This window comes from Drosophila ananassae (genome assembly GCF_017639315.1).
Source record: "Drosophila ananassae strain 14024-0371.13 chromosome 4 unlocalized genomic scaffold, ASM1763931v2 tig00000054, whole genome shotgun sequence".
In the NCBI taxonomy this organism is placed as follows: Eukaryota; Metazoa; Arthropoda; class Insecta; order Diptera; family Drosophilidae; genus Drosophila; species Drosophila ananassae.
In genome coordinates this window covers 5,251,988-5,271,943 of record NW_025319037.1, presented here as the reverse complement: position 1 = coordinate 5,271,943, position 19,956 = coordinate 5,251,988, and the positions used below count along the sequence as shown (strand labels likewise).

The 19,956-nt window shown below is 39.2% G+C and overlaps 1 protein-coding gene across 1 annotated transcript; it reads right to left on the bottom strand.

The window, feature by feature from the left end:
- Nucleotides 1–17,076: 17,076 nt before the first annotated feature.
- LOC123257732 lies at nt 17,077–18,582 on the bottom strand. The gene has a single exon (XM_044717659.1). The coding sequence runs from the start codon at nt 18,580–18,582 to the stop codon at nt 17,077–17,079; it is 1,506 nt and encodes a 501-aa protein (XP_044573594.1).
- Between the last annotated feature and the right edge of the window lie 1,374 nt (nt 18,583–19,956).

Here is a 19,956-nt window from a genome sequence, read left to right as displayed (position 1 = left end):
GAGCATAGCATCCTCCACCTTTGATATTGGCTGCAGGGCGCCTTGGATCCTCTTCAAATCCTGGAGGATACCCTTTGCCTTGCATTTTAAAATTGCGCTCCAAGATGGAGTGGGTTCTCCTGTGACGGCGCCGCTGGAGTTTATCGCCACTATAATTGAAACACGCACAAATTAATTTTGGCGCCAAAATTATAGTTCTTTTTTATTTTATTATATTTAATTATATTTGAGCGCAGCGAACACGATTTATCCCACTGTGCGCTCAGCACCGTACACTGAGGTGTGGAATGTATATATATATATGAACGCTTGTGTGAGTCGAATGCACTTGCAAGTGGAACGTAAGTATGTATGTTTGTATGTATGTAAGTTAACACCCAAAATGTCAAACACTAGATAATATTAATAAAACGCTAAGTCCAAGCACATAAGTTCTCAATAACAACTGCAAAAGAGCTTACATAAACGCATTGAGTGCACCGTGCACCGGATGCAATATGATGCCGTGGCACCAATAAGGGTCACACGGATCGAAAGACACGTGCGCTGAATAAGCATTGATTATGCTTGCGATCGTGGGAAAGCCAAAAGAAAGAAAACACCCAAATATTTGGCAAAGCTCACTGAACTTAATGGCAAGTGCATCCACCAACAACACAATGCACTTGCATTGACCAATCAGCAATGAAGATATGGACTTAAGCTACAGCAACAACATTAGCTACCAATGACATCGAGGGACGCCAGCAGCAGCAGCAACCGCGACCGAGATCGCGGCAGCGATGGAGCAACGCATAGGTGTAATTATTAATTATAAGAATCATAATTGTCAGTTCTAATCCGATACTCAAATAAACAAAACGTGAAAAAGATTAATTTCTTTTTTTTTAAGAATATTAATAAAATCTTTTTAACTTGTATGTTGGCGGACCGGATAACAATTGTATGTATTGTATTTATTTATATTATTAAATGATTTATGTATAAATAAAAAATAATTGTTTCACTGATGCACTGTATGCCGTTTATGTTTAAAAATGCACATACGTATGATAATACCCCGCAAAACTGAAACGGGTATGTTCGCACTGTTTTATGCTCGCGGAATTGTTTTATTTATTTTAATATTTATAATTTATATTAATTAAATCACGTCGGGGTCACCAATGTTTGGTCATTGAGATTTTTCAATGACTTTTATAATTAATAATTACAAAGTAATTATTTGTTTCACCACGTTATAAAAATGTTTATTTATTCGCATATGAAATGGAGACAGAAAGCTCCGATTTAGAATGCGTATGCACTAAGATAAAGAGTACAAGTGGGCCCGCCTTTTAGCATATGACGGGCGAAAGCTCGTTAACTTAAGGGGTTAGGTGGGTCTGGCGGCAAAAAAAAAATCGTTTGTTTTTTTATTTTTTTATAAAATTCTCCAAAACCTTGAGAAAATTCTCCCAAATTTTCAAGTCGATTGGAATAAAAGTTTCGGAGATACAGTCCTGAAAAGGTGGACGCTCGAGGTCAGCTATAGGCAGAGCGCAAACTTTAAACGCGTTTTTCTCAAAACTGTGTTTTTTAAATCGGTTGTCAAGATTTCTCGGAAACTACTCAACCGATCTTGATAAAATTTTGCAAAGGCCTTCGAGATACGATTATCTAGAACTTGAACGAAGGATTTTTATTTTCGTTGATTACAACAATTTAAAAAAAAAAAATGTTTGAAAAATTTCACCAAAATTTGAATTTTTTTGCTAAATTTTCTAAATGATTTTGTTTTCCTTCGTTCAGTTTCTAGTTTTAGGTCTGTACTAAAGGAAAATATTTGGTTTTTTCATTTTAGATGATTCCGTTAGGAATTGTGCTGTCAACGCGAAAGCACCTTTTTTGCCAGGAGTCATGGCAAATGACGTCTCAATGGCTAACTGTAAAATATTTTTTTCTCAAAATTTCAGAAATTCATCTTTAAATATGTATATTTAATAATCCTAAAAGTTCCAATAAAATATTTCATTCTTTATATAAATATCTTCCCAGACCCACCTAACCCCTTAATGACAACAATAAAATAAAGCCGAGCGGCCGAGAAGAGTCGGCTTGCGACTAACAACAGCGATTAGAAAATGACTATATGCTAAACTATAATTAATACATTTATATATATATGTTACCTTTATTTATATATGATTCGATTTATGCCGTGGCTGCTGCCTGACCCGACAAGCTCTTATGATACTATTTATATTAGATAGCCCTTCAGATAACGCAACTTTTAATATATCGTCAATATCTGAGAAAAGTCGCTTACTCATAATATAATCCGATATGTAGAGCTACCGATGGTGCTGGCTCTGAAAGTGCATATTCAATGCATTACATAAACTATTCGGTTGCCGATTTACTTTTGTAGTTTGCGAACACAAAACAAATGAAAAGAAAAAATGCATTTAATTTATTTTATTAAAATAAAAAGTTCTTTGTTAAAAACCTGACCCTGGCCGCTACCGCACTCCGAAAAAAATATCCCAATAAATGTTCAGCTGTTCAGCCCCACGTCAAGCGAACTTTAGTCTGCCACCTAGCGCCACACGCGCCATAGCTTTCAGCTAGTATATATGTATAAATCTGTATAATCATAAGATCATCCTCTGTTTAATGAGATTAGTTTATCTAAACTATTTTAAAACAAAAAGGTGGCTGTTTACTAAAATTTCCAAAACGACGAAAAAGAAAGTTAGAGTCACTCGACTTAACGTTATAATTCGCTATATTCAACCAAAAAGAACTTAATCCTAGCTTATCTATTGCGGCGAAGCGGGGCGAATTTGCAAGAGAGCGCAACCGTACTTTTATTTCGCTTCCGCTCGGCCCTATGCTAACTTAGACTAGACTTCAATTTTTTCTCTCGACTTCAGTATTACTTATGCTACTAATCTAATTATTCTTTACCGGCCCCGTTGAAGAATAATTAGATTAGCCTCCCCAGCTTATGGATCGTCCTCTTGAACATCGCTCCAGCGCTAGTCCTCACGACGGCGACCCTTCCGTCCGCGCCGGCGTGTGTTTCAATGACCCTGGCGGTGATCCACTGTTTGGGGCGGCTGGTGGCCTTCTGCGACCAGGACCAGATCGCCTACCTGATGTTTTCCTGCTCCCGATGCCACTTCGACCGCACCTGTAGGCCCAAGACGTACTCCAGGGACCATCGCTGCCAAAACGTTTGCTTGATTGACGAGACAAGCCGCCATCGCCGCAAGCACGTTAGACCCTGCTGGTCCGGGGTCCGTGGTGCTAGTGGGGCGATGAGCGGCCCGCCTGTCAACAAATGCCCAGGAGTCTACGCCTCGCCGTCGCTTGGGTCCTGACTGAGGGCGCCCAGGGACCGCGAATTCATCACGGCTTCGACTCCAACGAGGACGGTCTGCAGTTCCTCTGCGGTCAATCTCGCGCTGCCCACCGCTCGTAGAAGTAGTTGCTTTGCAGATTTGACACCTGCCTCCCATAGTCCGCCCATGTGCGGAGCCCGCGGGGGTATGAACGCAAATACGCATCCTTTTTTTGATGCGTATTGTCGCAGCTCGTCCGCTTCGCTCTCGATTTGCTGCCGCAGTGTCGCGAAGTGGTGACTCGCTCCGACGAAGTTCGTCGCGTTGCCGCAGTGCACGACCTGCGGACATCCTCGGCGCCCAACGAACCTTTGAAATCCCAATAAAAAGGAATCAGTTGATAAGTCCGATACTACTTCTAAATGAACTGCCTTGGACGCAAAACAAACAAACAGGGCAATGTAGGACTTGTATGGTGGCCTACCACGAATTTTCATGGTCGTCTCAATAGGGCCAAAGAAATCCACGCCACATATGGAAAATGGGCGGAGAGCACGAACTCGATCTAAGGGAAAATTACCCATGATTTGAGTCATCAGATGAGGCTTGCATTTAAAACAGCGTATGCATGACCGCACTATCTGACTACAGACTTCCTGCGCGTTTACTATCCAAACGCGCTGTCGCAAGAGACTCACCAGTGCTCGTGGACCCACATGAAAATTCGACTCGTGCAAGTATCGCACGTAGCTCTGAACAAATTGAGAGCGCTTCGCCCCCCGACCCGCAACAACGAAAAGGTAAGCCCAGCCTGAGAGGTTTCATGGACAAACGGACTTAGCTTCTGTAGGCTTGGGCTAACAACAAGATTTTTTCTAACATTTTTAATTTCCTCTTGATACTCGTGCTCTTGGACTATCTGGACAATTTTATTAAAAGCGTCTTGATATTCGACAGGTGAAGGTACATTATCAGAAGGAACTACTAATTTTGTACACTTCTTTATAAAGCGGACCATGTAAACGAACACTCGCAGCAGTTTTAAATGAGAGGAAAATCCTTCTATCACTTCCAACAAATATGATGTAGAGACCATTGCAGTCAGTCCGACCGCACTCTTCTTTGCTTCCATCTGCAAAATCTCTGGTGACGGATCAAACCGAGGGCTCGTTGGCCACTTATCTTCCGGCTCCGTTAAAAACGATGTACCTGTGAACCAAATGGATTCTATCGTTTCCTTTACGTCCCCACCTTTTGACACAATATCTGCCGGGTTCTGTTTAGTTGGTACATGCCGCCACGTGCTATCCTCTGACCACTCTTGAATCTCAGCAACTCTATTTGATACGAACGTTGACAACGACGATGGATGGGAGCGAATCCAATGAAGACAAACTTTCGAATCTGACCAATATACACTTCGTTCGATCGGTGCTTTGATAAGAGGTTTTATTTTGCGACAGAGGTCCGCGAGAAGGTGAGCGGCACATAACTCAAGACGGGGGAGCGTCTTTGTCTTGAGCGGCGCTACTTTCGACTTTGCAGTCAACAATGAGACTTTACTACCTTCTGCAGATTTGCAACGGATATAGACGCAGGCTCCACGCAGGCTGAATTTTGTTCCATGAGGTTTCCAAGTGCAGTGAAATGGACTCATCCCAATCTAGCTTGTTAAGCCAAAGTTCCTGTAACAGGATCTTACCTTAAATAAGGATCGGGCTTAATAAGCCAAGGGGGTCGAAAATATATAGATAAAGTATATTACAGTATAATATAGTAAATAATATGTGCGCTTTAACTGAGGTAGGAAAGGCAGAAAGTCTTAAACTTTTAAACATTAATATCTATTTTTTTGAAGTATAAATACTTTCAATTTAATTTAACACCAATCGGAGCACAATGTTTTTGGTTACCTAATTTTACCTAATACAAATAGATTCGACGGTTTCCCAACAAGTGAACACGCAACATACATATGAGAAAAACATTGATTTTTCATATCTAAACCACAAATGGATATTGTTCGACCTTGAGATTTATTTATAGACATGGGGAAAGCTAAACGAATTGGAAATTATAGCCTTTTGAAGGGTATGGTAGAATCTAATGGTATTATCGGAATACGTGGCAGCAGGACCACTTTTCCTTTAAACTTCCCAGCCAAAATGGTTGCTTCAAGAATGTTTCCGGCGATCTTTTTGGTGACCGAACGCGTACCGTTACATGATTGAGGTGGATTGAAATTTCGGAGGAGAATAATAGGGGAACCAATCTTTAATCGAAGATTATGTGGTGGCATTCCAGGGATATCTAATGAATTTAAAAATTCAATCGAAAAATTTACACTTTCATTTTCATCAACAACAGTATCGATTGATTTAAAAGACTGGTAACAACTGTTGTATCTGGAAGTTAATTTCGTCCACATCAACGTTTTTGGCTGCCAAAATCGCTCGTTGACTAAGCCATTCATGATTCCAATAATTATTCTGTATATCCAGGAAAATACTCAGAATCAATTCATTTTTATCCGAAACAACAGTGCAAAAATTGTCTGGTAGTTGAATACATTGCGTATTTGGTTGCAGTTCTATTTTACCGTTCCCAATATCTAGTTATAATATGAATTCAATTTACACTTCAGTCTAAGTAACACGTGGCCGGCTATGCTAACACCAAAAATTTTAAAAGTCGAAATAATTGAATTATACGGTAATTTGTAATATGCACATATATGCACTATTAATATCATATACATATAAATCGACCACCCACTGTACCAAGAGTACTTAAAGGTTACACACTGTAACACTTTGTCGCAGTGTTTATGTTATCCAAGGTCTCGGTCATAAACCTAAGTGCACCGAAATATGAATCGCTCGCTGTGCCTTTGCTGTACGCCGAAAAGTGCATATGTCCGCATATACGTAACACGAGTGGACCTTATGCATGTCCACATACCTCCGCCTAAGCGAACATAACATAAATATATATTCATATATAAATATTTAAGAATACATAACCGTCTCTTCGCTGCCGCTTTGGGCAGCGCAGCTACGAGACTTAGACTTCCTTTAACTCATAAGTAAATTTGTAAAATCAGAAACTCCCATGAGCTCGGAGCGGCAACAACAGCTGCTCCGAATACAACTCAAACCTTAAATAAAATAAAGATATGCTAAACCTTCAAACCAACCGATATAATCAATAAAACACGTCCACAAACCTGGGGAGCCTGGGGAAAAAAAAAACAACATCAACGAAAAAAAAAAAACACACAGCAGCAGCCACTTTTAAATGGAATTCCAATGATTTAAATGGAAAACAGAATATCGCAGTAAGTAGAGTGTGATGTGTGCAAAACGTAGTGGCGTGGTTAAACGTTTAAAAGCCAGAAAGGCTGAATTACTGAAGCTACTAAATAGCGGAAGTATTATAAATTAGAATGGAACAACTCGGTGAAAATACACGCCGAAGTTGAACACATCAAAAACCTACTAACGCAAAGAAATAATAAAACCACAGCCACCTACACTACAATACCTAACATATCCAAAGACAAGATAAAACTTAATCCACCACCAAAACAGGAATTACCGAGAATAAAGAAAAAATGCCCCAATGACTGCAGAGGACCCCTGAAATCACCCTTCTGCGAACAAACCTGTGCCAGCACCGGTGCCCCAACTACCAAATAAAGAAGACAAGCCTGTGCAGCCAGCACCGGCCCCGTTTAGCGCTCCAAGCTAAGCCCGGAACAGTGAACCGACAGCGCTACCAAGAGCGCACAATTTTTTTTTCCCCCATGCACTGCGTTGCATATTTTTTTTGTATTGCACTGCGATGCATATTTTTTTAGTATAAAGAATCCTTTGTAAAATTGAGCGACATTAAAGTTGCCCGGCGGAGCCGAAGTTGATATACCCTTGAAGTTCAGTCGCAGTCCGCTAGGTGGCGCCACGCATCTTATATTATTAAATATATAGCGGATCGTATATAGTCGGCCGATCCTTATGAAGTTTGGCATATTGAATTATTTTGCCCAAAGAGTAATCTGTACCAAATCCCATCTTTCTAACTTAAAAAACACCAAAGTTATGCCAATTCCGATCGTTCTATGACAGCTATAGGATATAGACGGCCGATCCTTATGAAATTTGTCATATCGGATAAATATGCCCAAATTAGAATGAATAGAAATCCTTCTAACTTGAAAAACAACGAAGTTATGGCATTTCCGATCAATCAGTTATATGGCAGCTATAGGATATAGTCGACCGATCCCGGCCGTTCCAACTTATGTACTGCCTGCAATAGAAAAAAAAAGGTGTTTGCAAAGTTTCAACTCGATAGCTTTAAAACTGAGAGACTAGTTGCGTAAAAACAGACAGACAGACAGACGAACATGCTTATATCGAATCAGGAGGTCATCCTGATCAAGAATATACTCGGAGATGTCTCCTTCACTCCGTTGCACACTTTTGGCCAAAATTATAATACCCTCTTCAAGGGTATAAAAAGGTACAAATAAAAAAAAAAAACGCAATATACATATGGCCAAATAAGGCAAGTCTTTAAATGAGCCAAACTGAATGGCAAATAAATAATAAATTAAATCATACAACTTACACAAAAAATTATATACCAATTCTAGAGAAAATACCCAAAATGGGTTTAGTAGATGTAAAACAAGTGGACTCCACAGCAAATGTATTAAATAAAATTGAGTCCAGCACTACGAACACAGAATTGACAAATATCCTATTATCAATTATTGTATTCATTTTAATGGCATTCATTTTGTATAAAGCATACATTTTTCATAATGAATGTATAGCAAAAAGAGCGATTAATAAAAGCCAGGCTACCGATCTGGACAAAAAATATAAAAAAAAAGAACGGAAAAATAAAAATTAATTTTTAGACACATAGATAAAAAAAATAATAACAACGCTCAATGCCAAATTCTGATATATTAAAGATGCACCTATGATATATACAAAAAAAAAAAACACGATTTCATATGTTCATGAATAATCTTATCTTTATGTACAATGAAAATAAAATAAAAATAAATAAAATAAAGAAAGTTTAAAAGAAAATAATTCCAGTATGAGTACACAAAGAGCCATAGACAAAACATATGAAAAGGACCCCTATTTCAAAGAAAGGATCAAGCAGTTAGTGTCAAGAACCCCAGTTAGTGTGTATGAGTTAGAAATACTTTATATAGAAACATTTAACTGCCACGTTTCACCATTGTTTCACTGCACCGCAACCCAAAAAGGAATAGTATTAACAACAGTCCCGGGTGTGCTAGTGAAATCAAGAATAAACGAGCATCTACTTTTAGGTAGAACGATTGTTATGATGGTTTCTAAAAGATAATCCATACCCTTAATATAATGGAATGGAATGAATTATCGAAAGAACTATCAACCATTAAAGCAGAATTCGACAAATCTCATAAGTCACTAACACAGAATAGACCGATACAAAAAACAACTTTAAATGCTTTAATGAAGCTCGAATATTAATATATGAACACAGAGAAAGGTTAAATCCGGATCACTGGTCTCGAGTATCAAAGTTTTTGATCAGACTAAGATCTAATCTAACATCTGTTAAAGAAAGGTTCAAGCTTGATATTTCAATACCTACTATTCTCAATACTTCAATAACAATTGAAGCTGGTGACGAACCAGAATCAAAAGAAGTTGTTGACCAACAAGAAATAGAAGAAAGCGATATTAACAACCTTACGGTTCCGGCAGTCCTTATTCAATCTGAATTATCAGACCAGGACTTGTTTGACTCTGAATTTAACGATAGCATTGTAGAATTAAAACCAACCGCAATGGCTGACGAGAGCATTGCCCAAAGGGCATACATTAAAGAAATATCGAATGCCATCCCGGAATTTAACGGGCAAAGGTTACACCTTCAAAGATTTATAACAGCTTTGAGGTTAGTTAACCTAACGAAAGGCACATTCGAGAATTTGGCTGTAGATGTAATTAAATCCAAAATAATTGGATCAACTTTATACAGAGTCCAAAATGAAGGAACTATAGAAGCAATAATCAGAAAATTACAAGACACTATAGTCGGAGAAACCTCTGACATAATTAAAGCCAAAATGGCGAAAACAACCCAGAAAGGCAAAACCGCGGAAAAATTCACGACGGAAGTAGACAACTTAAGAAAGCTCCTAGAAGCTTCGTACATTGACGAAGGCCTATCGGCCGAACACGCTGACAAATTCAGTACCAAGGAGGCCATAACCACAATGGTTAAAAACTGTGAGCATGGCCGCCTCAAAACAATATTGGAAGCAGGCACTTTCATAACTATGAATGAAGCCGTCACAAAGTACATACAATGCAGTACTGAAATGACAGGTAATGCCAATTCAATATTATACACCCAACGAGGACATAATTATCGCGGTAATAGTTTTAGAAACAATTATCGCGGTAGAGGTAATAATCGAGGTAATTATAATAATACCAGATATTACCAGAATAACGGTTATAATCAAAACAAACGCTACTACTGAAATAACGGTAACCAGAATAACGGTTATTACACAAACAACAACCGCTGCGGAAATAACCGTGGTGGAAACAACCGCGGCGGAAATAGCCGTGGGGGAAACAACAATAATAACGGTAATAATAATAATAACCAGAATAACAATATAAGGATAGCACAAACGAATTCGGAAAACTCCCAAACACCTTTAGATACACGTCAGTAAAAAACAACAAGATTCACACTATAAATCTCAGTCAAAGTACATTCGTTAGTTTCATAAACGCAGCAACAGGAAAAGAATTAGTTTTTCTACTAGATACAGGTGCAGAAATTTCCATATTAAAGGAAAATTCTGATAATTTTCAAAACATTCAAGATAATCATATCATAAACATACAGGGTATAAGCCAAGAGGTTACCAAATCAAAAGGCATAACTTCTATCGAAATTAAAACTTCTAAGTACATCATCCCACATGATTTCCATATAGTAAATGTGCAATTCGCTATTCCTTGTGATGGGATACTGGGAATAGATTTTATCAAAAGGTACAATTGTCAATTAGACTTCAAGCCTTCTGAAGACTGGCTTGTAATTAGACCAAATAACCTCAAATATCCAATTTATGTTCCGATAACATACAGTTCTGGCAACAACTCCCTAATTCTGCCAGCAAGATCCCAAGTCATCCGAAAAGTTAAGATAAACTCCGAAGAAAATAGTGTACTGATTCCGAATCAAGAGAATCATAAAGGTATCTATATAGCAAATACCATAGCAACAGTCCAGAATGCATATGTAAGACTACTAAATACCACAAATATAGATCAGGTAGTTAATATTAAAAATATTCATCATGAACCACTTTCAAACTACGAAATAGTCAAAAAAGGGCCCCGAAAACCGTAAAAAAACTGTATTATCCCAACTTACAAAAAACTTCCCACCTCAATTCAATGATCAACTTACAAAATTATGCACCTAGTTTAGTGATGTATTCAGACTAGAAACCGAAGCGATCACTACAAATAATTTCTATAAACAAAAACTGAGATTAAGTGATGATCAACCCGTATATACAAAAAATTACAGAAACCCTCATAGTCAACAAGACGAAATTCAAAAACAAGTCCAAAAACTCATTCATGATAAAATAGTAGAACCCTCTGTATCATCTTATAATAGCCCACTTTTGCTACTACCAAAAAAGTCACTCCCAAATTCAGAAAATAAAAAATGGCGATTAGTAATAGATTATCGTCAAATTAATAAAAAACTCTTATCTGATAAATTTCCACTCCCTAGAATCGATGACATTTTAGATCAACTAGGTAGAGCAAAGTATTTCTCATGTCTCGACTTAATGTCCGGTTTAAACCAAATTGAACTCGAAAAAAATTCACGAGATATAACATCCTTTTCAACGAACAATGGTTCATATCGTTTCACGCGATTACCATTCGGTTTAAAAATAGCGCCAAACTCCTTTCAAAGAATGATGACTATAGCTTTCTCTGGATTGGAGCCTTCCCAAGCATTTCTTTACATGGATGACTTAATAGTCATAGGTTGCTCCGAAAACCACATGCTCAAGAACCTAACTGATGTTTTCGAGAAATGTAGGAAACACAACCTAAAGTTACATCCCGAAAAATGTTCATTTTTCATGCATGAAGTCACCTTCCTAGGACATAAATGCACAAATAAAGGAATCTTGCCCGACGACAAAAAATACGACGTCATTCAAAATTACCCAGTCCCACATGATGTGGACAGCGCTAGAAGATTCGTTGCATTTTGCAATTATTACAGACGTTTCATAAAGAATTTTGCAGAATACTCCCGTCACATAACAAGATTATGTAGGAAAAATGTAAAATTCGAATGGACAACAGAATGTCAAAACGCTTTCGAACATCTAAAATCAGCATTAATAAACCCAACTCTGTTGCAATACCCAGATTTTAGCAAAGAATTTTTCATAATTACAGATGCTAGCAAATACGCTTGTGGAGCAGTACTAACTCAGAATAAACAAGAAAGGAAAACTAACTTCGGGCGGAGCCGAAGTTTATATACCCTTGCAGTTGAGTCGCAGTCCGCTAGGTGGCGCCACACATCTTATATTATTAGATATATAGCGGATCGTATATAGTTGGCCGATCCTTATGAAACTTGGCAAATCGAATTTTTTTGCCAAAAGAGGAATCCATTGAAACTTCCATCCTTCTAACTTGAAAAACAACGAAGTTATAGCATTTCCGATCAATCAGTTATATGGCAGCTATAGGATATAGTTGGCCGATCCTTATGAAATTCAACAAATCAGATTGTTTTTTTCCAAAATAGAATCTCTACCAAATCCCATCTTTCTAACTTAAAAAACACCAAAGTTATGCCAATTTCGATCGTTCTATGACAGCTATAGGATATAGTCGGCCGATCCTTACGAAATTTTGTACATAAGATATTTTGGTCAAATATAACATGTGTGGAAAGTCCCAACCCTTTAACTTAAAAAACACCAAAGTTATGGCATTTCCGATCAATCAGTTATATGGCAGCTATAGGATATAGTCGACCGATCCCGGCAGTTCCGACTTATATACTGCCTGCAAAGGAAAGAAGGATGTGTGCAAAGTTTCAACTCGATAGCTTTAAAACTGAGAGACTAGTTTGCGTAGAAACAGACAGACGGACAGACAGACCGACGGACAGACGGACAGACGGACATGCTCATATCGACTCAGGAGGTGATCCTGATCAAGATTATATATACTTTATAGGGTCGGAGATGTCTCCTTCACTGCGTTGCACACTTTTGACCAAAATTATAATACCCTCTGCAAGGGTATAAAAATGGATTACAGCTTCCAGTTGCATACGCATCAAGATCCTTTACGAAAGGTGAAAGCAACAAGAGCACTACAGAACAGGAATTAGCAGCTATTCATTGGGCAATAACATACTTCAGACCATATATTTATGGTAGACACTTCACTGTCAAAACAGACCACAGAGCACTTACCTATTTATTTTCAATGATAAATCCCAGTTCCAAACTAACACGAATGAGACTTGAATTAGAGGAATATAATTTTACAGTAGTAGCCACTACCTAAAAAAATAGAAACACATATAATAATACAAACAAGAAAGGAAAGCTAACTTCGGGCGGAGCCGAAGTTGATATACCCTTGCAGTTGAGTCGCAGTCCGCTAGGTGGCGCCACGCATCTTATATTATTAGATATATAGCGGATCGTGTATAGTCGGCCGATCCTTATGAAATTTGGCATATCGAATTATTTTGCCAAAAGAGGAATCCATTGAAACTCCCATGCTTCTAACTTGAAAAACAACGAAGTTATAGCATTTCCGATCAATCAGTTATATGACAGCTATAGGATATAGTTGGCCGATCCTTATGAAATTCGACAAATCAGATTTTGTTTCCCAAAATTGAATCTGTACCAAATCCCATCTTTCTAACTTAAAAAACAACAAAGTTATGCCAATTTCGATCGTTCTATGACAGCTATAGGATATAGTCGGCCGATCCTTATGAAATTTTGTACACAAGATATTTTGGTCAAATATAACATGTGTGGAAAGTCTCAACCCTCCAACTTAAAAAACACCAAAGTTATGGCATTTCCGATCAATCAGTTATATGGCAGCTATAGGATGTAGTCGACCGATCCCGGCCGTTCCGACTTATATACTGCCTGCAACAGAAAGAAGGGTGTGTGCAAAGTTTCAACTCGATAGCTCTAAAACTGAGAGACTAGTTTGCGTAGAAACAGACAGACGGACAGACGGACAGACGGACCGACGGACAGACGGACAGACGGACAGACGGACAGACGGACAGACGGACATGCTCATATCGACTCAGGAGGTGATCCTGATCAAGAATATATATACTTTATAGGGTCGGAGATGTCTCCTTCACTGCGTTGCACACTTTTGACCAAAATTATAATACCCTCTGCAAGGGTATAAAAACACAAAAAAATGGAATTACTGAGCACGGATTGAACCCTTTCAACATCGAAGATAAAAAATTAAAAAAAACTGGAAATTACGTTTTTCCAGTTTTTCTAGTGAAACCAATTGTTGAATGTAACAATTTATTTTGGGTGTGCGACATAAAATAATAAATATTAGAAAAGTATTGGCGGAGTTGGTTTGCCTGGTTTTTATACCCTTGCAGAGGGTATTATAATTTTGGTCAAAAGTGTGCAACGCAGTGAAGGAGACATCTCCGACCCTATAAAGTATATATATTCTTGATCAGGATCACCTCCTGAGTCGATATGAGCATTTCCGTCTGTCTGTCTGTCTGTCTGTTTCTACGCAAACTAGTCTCTCAGTTTTAAAGCTATCGAGTTGAAACATTGCACACATCCTTCTTTCCTTTGCAGGCAGTACATAAGTCGGAACGGCCGGGATCGGTTGACTATATCCTATAGGTGCCATATAACTGATTGATCGGAAATGCCATAACTTTGGTGTTTTTTCATTTAGAGGGTTGGGACTTTCTACACATGTTACATTTGACCAAAATATCTTATGTACAAAATTTCATAAGGATCGGCCGACTATATCCTATAGCTGTCATAGAACGATCGAAATTGGTATAACTTTGGTGTTTTTCAAGTTAGAAAGATGGGATTTGGTACAGATTCTATTTTGGGAAAAACAATCTGATTTGACAAATTTCATAAGGATCGGCCGACTATATCCTATAGCTGCCATATAACTGATTGATCGGAACTCGCAATAACTTCGTTGTTTTTCAAGTTAGAAGGATGGGAGTTTCAATGGATTCCGCTTTTGGCAAAATAATTCGATATGCCAAATTTCATAAGGATCGGCCAACTATATACGATCCGCTATGTATCTAATAATATAAGATGCGTGGCGCCACCTAGCGGACTGCGCTTCAATTGCAAAGGTATATAAACTTCGGCTCCGCCCGAAGTTAGCTTTCCTTTCTTGTTTTTTTTTTAGCTTTTAATCCATGATTTGGCCCAAAACGGTGGTGGCTGTAATTTAAGTAAAGCAGAGTTTTATTTATATGCATTATATGCTCAGTGGGGGCATATGCATATACAGCTTTCTACTCATAAAATTTTACATTCTTCTCATTATGACATGAGACACTGAAACACAAAGCAGAATTACATCAAAAGTTGCCATCAAGCAAGAAAGTTCGAGGTTAGCCGAGTGGAGAGCGTCGTGGTTCCTAACACGGAGGGCCTGGGTTCGAGTCCAAGTTGAGTCAATGTTTACGTTTTACTTTTTAGGCCCTTTTTTATTTGGATTTTATTTTTAAATAAATAAACTAAAATCTGAAAAGATATACTCCATATTTCTTAGGGTATTGACCAAATATATGCAGGCTCCAAAAAGCAAAGTTGCCAATCAAATACACACACATGTAAATGCAAGCTTCACAGGAGGCTGTACAAAATGGGTAGCTGCACTTACAGGACTATATCTTGAGTTAACGGATTTTGCCAGATATGAGCGATATATCAAAAGTTGCGTCATCTCAAAAGCTATCTACACGTGCAAAAAGGATCAGTCGAGAAAATTTTGAAAAATAATTTTTTTTCTTAAAAAAAAAGTTTTATTTTCAGTGTATTTTTTGTTGTGTACTATATAGACGTTTGGTCTCAAAGAAAGTGAAATTGATATTTAAAAAACCATTTAAACGGTGTAAAGCTTATTTTAATATCATTCTTAATTATAAAGTTATGAATATTTTCATTTTTTTTTTTTTTGTTTTTTTTCCTTATTTACTCCTCCTGGGAGCTTAGGGCTTCGACAAGGGCTTTCCACCGGACTCTATTTGGTGCTGTTTGCTTTGCTGTGTCCCATGTAATTCTTCCTAAGGACAGTTCGCGGAGTGCTGTACGGCGCCAGGTCATCTTGGGGCGTCCCACTCTTCTACTTCCCTGTGGGTTCCATTCTAGCGCCATCCTGACGATACTTCCTGGTTCCTTTCTGAGTGCGTGGCCAATCCACTTCCATTTTCTTTTCTTTAACTGTTGGTGGATTGGGACCTCACCTGTGCAGTGCCACAAGTCTTCATTGGATATTCTGGTAGGCCAGAATATACCACATATTATTCTTAGGCACTTATTGATGAATGATTGTATTTTCATCAGCATTCTTTGTGTGGTCAGCCACGTCTCCGATCCGTACAGTAGTATGGATTTAACACACGAGTTGAAGATGCGTAGCTTTGTTTTTCTATTTATTTGCTGGTTTCTCCATACTCGGTGTAGTCTTCCAAATGCAGATCTTCCTTTGCTCAGTCGACTGTCTACATCTCTTTCCACTCCACCATTGGCTGCTATGACACATCCCAGGTAGTTAAAACTGTCGACGAAATCGATAGTTTTTCCTCCAATGGTTATGTTGCTTTGGCTGGAATTATTGATGCGCATCGCCTTTGTTTTTGATGCGTTGATTGTTAGTCCGACTGAGTTGGCTCGGGTCTCGAGGTCATTTGCTTTAGCTTGGATATCTTCGAATTTATGAGCGAGAAGGCAGATGTCATCCGCGTAGTCCAGATCTTCAAGCTGTCGGGTGAAGCTCCATGTGATTCCGCGCCTGGGTCTGCATACTTCTCTCATAGTTTCGTCAATTACCAAATTGAACAGAAGTGGTGATAGGGGGCATCCTTGCTTTACTCCAGTGTTTGTCTGAAAGGGTGCACTTATTTTTCCGATGTGCAGTACGGCCAGATCCGCATCATCGTACATAGCTTTTATTATGCTGATGATCTTCACTGGCACTCCCTTCCTTGCAAGTGCTCGCCATATCGCTGCTCTGTCTATTGAATCGAATGCCTTTTGGAAGTCGATGAACAGGAGATACAAGGGTGATCGCCATTCCACAGCTTGTTCGGTAATTGCGCGTAGTGTGTTTGCCTGATCTACGCAACTCCTGTGTGGTCTGAATCCTCCTTGCTCATCTCGCAGTGTTGTCTCGATTTTTTCCTGAAGACGTTCGTTTAATAGGGTGGCAAGTATTTTGTAGCTTGTGTTCAACAGGGTAATTCCTCGCCAATTGTTGCAGTCACTGAGGTCTCCTTTCTTCGGTAGCTTGACGATGATTCCTTTTTTCCAGGATGCTGGGATTCGCTCACTTTCCCATATGTTGGTGAAATGTGGATGCAATGTTTCGGCCATTAGTTGCTAGTCTATCTGGAGAAGCTCGGCCGATATGCCGTCATCTCCAGCCGCCTTGTTGTTCTTAAGTTTCCTGATTGCTTCCTTGATTTCTCTAACTGATGGTGCGGTGGGTGATATCCTGATGTTATTGCTTGACATCCCACTTAAGGAGTCTTCTTGTATGCTGCTTGGTTGTTCTGTGCAGCTGATCTCCATGAAGTGTTGTCGCCATCTTTGGATTTGTGCCTCCTCTTCTGTAAGGAGTTTTCCGGTTGAATCTCGCACTGGATGGGTTTGCCTTTGACATTTTCCGGATAGTTGTCCAATTATCTGGTACAGTGCACGCATATTGTTTGCGTTTGCTGCGCTTTCTGCGTTTTCAGCAAGCCTGTCCAGTAATTTCCTCTTATCATTTCTAGCAGATTTTTTCACCAACTTGCATAGCTCGTTATATTCACCTCGAACTCTGCAGTCGTGATCCGCTCTAGATTTGAGGCTGTTCCGTCTGTTGATAAGGTCCCATGTGTGTGTCGATATCCAATCCACTTGTCTGCGTTGTCGGGTGCCAAGCACCTCCTCCGCTGTGCTTCTCAGTATTCTGCATGTCAACTCCCATGAGTGCTCCTCCTGCTGCGGCCCTAGTTGCTCACGTAGCGTTGTTGCCATTCTGGTAGATAGAGTGGAGTCGCCAAGTCGATGTAGGTTAAGAGGAGGCGGTCTTCTTGTGTTCCTGGTGCCAGTGTTGTGGTTTCGTCTGAGCTTGATGATGAGCTCCCCGACTACCAACTCGTGGTCACTGTCGATTGACGCGCCTCTCCTATTTCTTACATCCATTAGTGAGCGTCTCCATTTCTTACTTATGCAGATGTGGTCAATTTGGTTGCGTGTATGCCCATTTGGAGATGTCCATGTGTATTTATGGACTTCCTTGTGTGGAAATACAGTGCCACCAATGACCAGTTGGAATGTTTGGCACAAGTCGATAAGTCTATCACCGATGTTGCTGCGTGAGCCAACACCATGTTTTCCCATTATTGTTTCTAGTCCATTGTTGTTGGGGCCAATTTTTGCGTTGAAGTCTCCCATGAGTATTTTGACGTCTCCTCTTCCAATCCTGGTGAGTGAAGATGTGAGGGCGTTGTAGAAGTCATCTTTGATGTCATCGCTGGCGTCTTCTGTTGGGGCATAGCACTGTACGATGGTGATGTGCCTAGCATTGCATCGGAATCTGGCACTGATGATTCTGTCGGATATTGGGCTCCAGGAGATTAGTGTCTGCTTGAACTGTTTGGACACGTAAATTCCTACTCCATTCCTGCCACCATCATTGCTCCCGCTGTGCATCACTAGGTTGCCAGTTGATGTTGTTGTTGTCCCATTCCCTCTCCATCTCATTTCACTGATGCCTGCAATTGCGATCTGCATTTTCTCCATTTCTCCTTCAAACTGCGCCAGTCTGGTTGGTTCCATTAAAGTCCTCACGTTCCATTGTCCAATTCGTGTCCGTTTCATAATGCGAATGGTCGTCATTGGGTTGGGGGGGTGGTTATTTTCTTCATTTCTTGTATTTGTTTCTGTAATCATTTATTTTCAGTCGATCCGGTGATTAGCCGGGTGCGACCTATTCCAGAGATGGGGCTGCCATCTGACGACGTCCGGGAATGCCGTCTTTCCAACATGGTATGTGTAATGGGACCAGAAAAATTCCATTAAACATATTATGCCGAAAGATAAGCAGGTCATGAAAAGCTTCCATGAGTGGGGCTCGAACCCACGACCCCACGCTTAGCGAGCAGTTACACTACCCACTAGGCTACGGGACCCCCAATTTTTTCATTAACAAAGTTTTTTTAATTTTTTGACGTAAGCTTAAGGTATTTCAAAAAGTTGTAGAACAATAGTTGCTCATATGATAGTAACAAACATTTTCCAATTTTTTTCAGGATTTTTAAGGAAAAAATAGTGCAAACAGACAAACCGACGCAAACTGGGTTCATTTTGAAGAAGAAGAAAAAATCGAATTTTTCGAATAACTTCTGAATGAATTGTCGGATCGGGTCGATTGAGGTACCAATCGACGCGTATTTATCTAGAATTAGAAAGCGAATATATAAAAATATCTATCTGGGGACTAAAATGTGTCCACCAGCCCCACTTTAGTGATTAAAAATTTTTTTACTTTCACCCTAATTTCTCCCAAACCAAATAACTTTTGGAATATGTTTCGAATTATTCAAAAATGATCTAATTGAAACAATACCTTTCGATTGGTATATCATTCATTTAGATCGGTTGCCTACAGAAAATTTTTAATTCTTCGGCTATATATAGAGTTTCCTCGCGCACGCCTAGGCATGCAGGTCGTCACCTCGTGGACTTCCGTCCACAGTGATTATTCACTTTAGCTCTACTATTTTGAAGTACGTATGAGCCAAGAATTGATAGGAGGGTGCAATATTTCAGAACAAGACGAATATTATTTTGTCTTTTCTCGACTTTCAATTTTTTGCACAAATACCTGCGGTTCTGATTTCGGATCGTTTAATCCTGCGGCTACTTTCCTAGTACACTCGATGGAGGTGCAGGGCATGGGGATGACGATGACTCCTTCTTGCGATGAATAAATCCAGTTGATAAAAATGTTGTTTCGCGACGCGAACTTTAAATTGATTTTTTTATTGTTTTTCAAGTTCACAGCACTACCGTCGGGAGCAACTTTTTTGTTTTATTTTTTTTGTTTGCTTTATATTCTTTGTGTCACTGTCACTAGATGCTTTATTTATAAATTACAGTAAACAAAAAAAATAAAACAAAAAAGTTGCTCGCGACGGTAATTCTGTTTAATGTTTAATGGGATTGAATCCTCGATTGAATTACAACGCCCAGAGTGCCGAAAAATTCTAG